This window comes from Octodon degus, unplaced genomic scaffold (assembly GCF_000260255.1).
Source record: "Octodon degus isolate 3935 unplaced genomic scaffold, OctDeg1.0 scaffold00031, whole genome shotgun sequence".
Lineage (NCBI taxonomy): Eukaryota > Metazoa > Chordata > Mammalia > Rodentia > Octodontidae > Octodon > Octodon degus.
Window position 1 is genome coordinate 10,686,857 of NW_004524607.1, and position 3,682 is coordinate 10,690,538.

Sequence of the window (3,682 nt, forward strand, 5' to 3'; positions counted from 1 at the left end):
GATTCCTAGAGTGTAGCTGCTGTTTCTATGATGAGTAAAGAGGCGCTTTCCCCTGGGCTGGTGTGCTGTCCCCAACCACAGTCCCCAGCCCCCAGAGCCACCCCGTGGTACTCATGTAGCACTAAGCAGATGCCAAGGAGCTGCTCTGGAAGAGTCCTGCTGGGCTCAGAGCATCCTAGGACCAGCTGTTGGTTCTGAGGCTCCCTTACTGCAGCTAATGTACAAAACAGCTGGATAGATTAGCTACAATTGTGTCAGTTCTCTGCGTGTGTGTGTGTGTGTGTGTGTGTGTGTGTGTGTGTGTGGTACCAGGGATCAAACTCTATCTCCCGACCCCTGTGTCACTTCTATAAGCACCTAAGGTTTGATTATGAATGTGTCTGAAAATATCATAATGCCTGTTTTCCTGAGAAGAAACATACATATCAACACTAATAGATTTTTCTATTAGCATTATGAATATGTGTTATGAATATCTTGTTGATCAAGATATTCGCAACAGGCAGCCACATTTTAAAGGACTGGTTCCAGGATGTTTCAAAATTATGATATGTTAGTCATAACCACTAAATCTAAGCTGGTGTTAAAAGGATTAAAGATTCCTTCTGTAATCATTTTGAGAGGAGAGAATGCTCCATTTCACCTGGGCCTGGTGATTCGAACATATTTATTTTTCTCAAGCAACAGGTGATGAAAATGATGTACATTTGTTTGTTGAAAGGTAATATGCCTTGGCTTAAGTAATAAGGTGAGAATTTATTTTTGGCCTTAGAGCATTCTATATAAAATTATAAATAAACAGTGGTTTTTGTTTTCTATTTCAGCTCTTCGGCTGGCTTTTTCACAGAATTCGTTTTGAGAATGTTATCTTTGGCATTGTAACAATGATGTCAATACAAGGTTGTGTAAATCTCCAAAATCAATGGAGGATAAGAGGAGAATTTATTAATTTGCCTCAGGAAGAACTTCTACAATGGATCAAATACAATACCAGACCAGGTATGCAGCTATTTCATTATATGTGTCCTCACTTTGTGCTCACCGCACCACATGCGCACACAAGCGCGCGCACACACACACACACACACACAGTGTATGTGTATAGATGGTCCTTGACATACAAGAGTTAACTTATAATTTCTTGACTTTACAAGGGTGTGGAAGCAATATACATTAAGTACAAACTGTGCTTCAAGTTTGAACTGTGATCCTTCCTAGGCTGGGCCTAATAGTCTATTTGGATACTGTTACCAGCATTTCATAGATACTACATTCTGTGTTTCCTTCAAAGTTAGCACTGAGAATGCTTAGGTACACTGGAAAGTAAACATTCAGTTGTTTTTCACTAGACCTGAACAAGGTGCCTTGTATTTATTACTTGTTTTATTGCGCTGACTAAAAATGATCATAACTTCCCTAATTACATGGACATTTATCACACAGAAGTGCCAGGAAGTAAGCACTTGGTCTTTGGGTCTTCAAAAAAAAAAAAACCAAAAACTCAAAATGAAGACAGGTGGTAGATTTTGAAATATTCCTAGTTATGACCAAATGCATACATACCACTCAAAAAGCACCACTGATAAGCAATGAGCTGGCTTAGTGAGGTGTATAAAGGAGCTAGGCTCAGACAGCAACTAGGAGAACACAGTGATGAATATTTTCAGACCACCTGAAGAGAGACTGCAGTGTTCTCCTGGGACACATCCACGAGCCCGCAGGCTTCGCAGCACCCAGCGTGATTTGAGAAAACGCACCGAGAGACTTACCTTTCTCAGCAGTCACTCATTTCCTGGCATTTAAATCCTTCACAGGATTTGAAATACTCCCTTCTCTCCATTCCCCTGTGTCACTCACACGTGACAGGAAGCTGCCATCCAGAGGCCAAGGGCTGAGCAGTGTGTCCTTTTTCTGTGCAGTCTGGGCGACTCTCCTTACTCCGCTGTCTTTTTCTTCACCTACCAGTGAGGGAAGTGCAGCTCTCCCTGCAGAGGTGTGCAGGTGGGATCACTTCATCCTTGGGAAACTACCAAGCGTCGTCCCCAGTGTCATGTAACGAAAGTGAGCTGTTAGACTAAGAGGGAAGAGTAAATGCTGAATGAATAAAAAGAATGATGTCAATGGTTTCTATGTAATGTTGTAGGCAGCTGAGTTAGATAGCACTATTATAGGCAGACAAGGCTTGGCCCTTGGAGGACCCACTCAGAAGATGGGGTACTGTGCCAGTGCAGCAACAGGCACCTCCTTGTAGGCCAGACCTCATGACAAAAATTAAAGAAATGTGCCCACATACCTCCCTAGAGATAGGCTTTAGAGATTGATATTCTAAATAGAAATCAATCACCTTGAAAAAGCCAGGAAGGGTCACTAACCCATCACCTATAGGAAAAGCCCCTGTTCTGTATTCATGCCCACTTGCTATGTGACTACCTTCCTCATTTGATTTATTTTTTTTTATATTTGAAAATTTTATTGATAAACAGCAATGAGACAGTTTCAAATCAAATCAGTACAGTTTCAACAAATAACATACTGCATATATTCTTCTTAGTGGTTAATTGCTGTACAAGATGCAGATTTAAGATCCTATTTACAAACCCCATTAGAACAAATCACTCTATTCATTAAGAGAATGCAACTATATATCTATCCTAACCACTTTGAATACACAGATACGAAATGGACATTCATCTGTATGCCCTATTTTTTCTAAGTTCCATTATTGAATATTTTAGGTGTGTAAACTCAGCAAAATATTCTAAAAGAGTCCAGTAGACCATAATAGCATTGGGTCTTCTGTTTACCTGGCAATGTCAGAAATTATTGACCTGAGTCCCCCACAGCTCAACATAACAGCATGGCTTTACTTCCTAAATTTCATCTTCATACTTTTCTACTGGATGGGTAAGACCAAGGTAAAGCAGGACCTATGCAACAAGAGTTGTAGCTTTTCTTCCTCATTTGATTTAAACAACTTTACCTGAGCAATTACGTTTGTAATCTTATTGGTTGACTATAGTTTTGTCCAGCCCTATGCCCACCTTGAGTTCCATGTTTCCCACCTTAGACCTGCCTTGTGGTGTGGATTTGCACTATAAAAATCCCTAGAAAGGGCAGGCTCCTTTGCAGCCCAGGTCCCCTTCTGCTCCTCTCTCAGAAGCTTTCTTTCCATCAGTAAATTTATTCTGCTCTTAACCTCTGTTGTTCCTAAAATTCATTCTTCAATTTTAGAGAACACGAACTCATCCCATATCTTTTAGGTTGGGAATTTCTTTCCCCTATATCATTTGGAAGTCCTACTGATATCTGTCTGTCTGTATGTCTGTATGTCTGTCTGTCACCTATGGCTTCAGGGAGCAAACTCAGAACCTTGTATATTCAAGACAAGGGCTCTACCTCTGACATTCACCTGAAATCCCTATGGCCATTACTTAAATGTCTTTCCTCTTTCTTAATCTGCATTCCAATACTATGGATAAGTTGAGTTTTTCTTTTCTTGTTTTTCAGATGCTGTTTTCGCAGGTGCCATGCCAATAATGGCGAGCATCAAACTGTCCACACTGCACCCCATTGTGAACCACCCACACTATGAGGATGCAGACCTGAGGTTGGCAACCAATGATATCTCACCTAACTCACACTCTGCCTGCCGCTGGTTCTTAGGAACAAGGGATATATATAT

The 3,682-nt window shown here is 40.9% G+C and overlaps 1 protein-coding gene across 1 annotated transcript in view; it reads left to right on the forward strand.

The window, feature by feature from the left end:
* Positions 1–3,682, forward strand: part of LOC101585557 (probable C-mannosyltransferase DPY19L2) — a 131,562-nt gene that overhangs the window by 104,030 nt on the left and 23,850 nt on the right. Inside the window, exons 18-19 of the mRNA XM_023713371.1 lie at positions 825–999; positions 3,508–3,607. Of these exons, the coding sequence (XP_023569139.1) occupies positions 825–999; positions 3,508–3,607 (275 nt within the window). The remainder of the gene's footprint in view (positions 1–824; positions 1,000–3,507; positions 3,608–3,682) is intronic.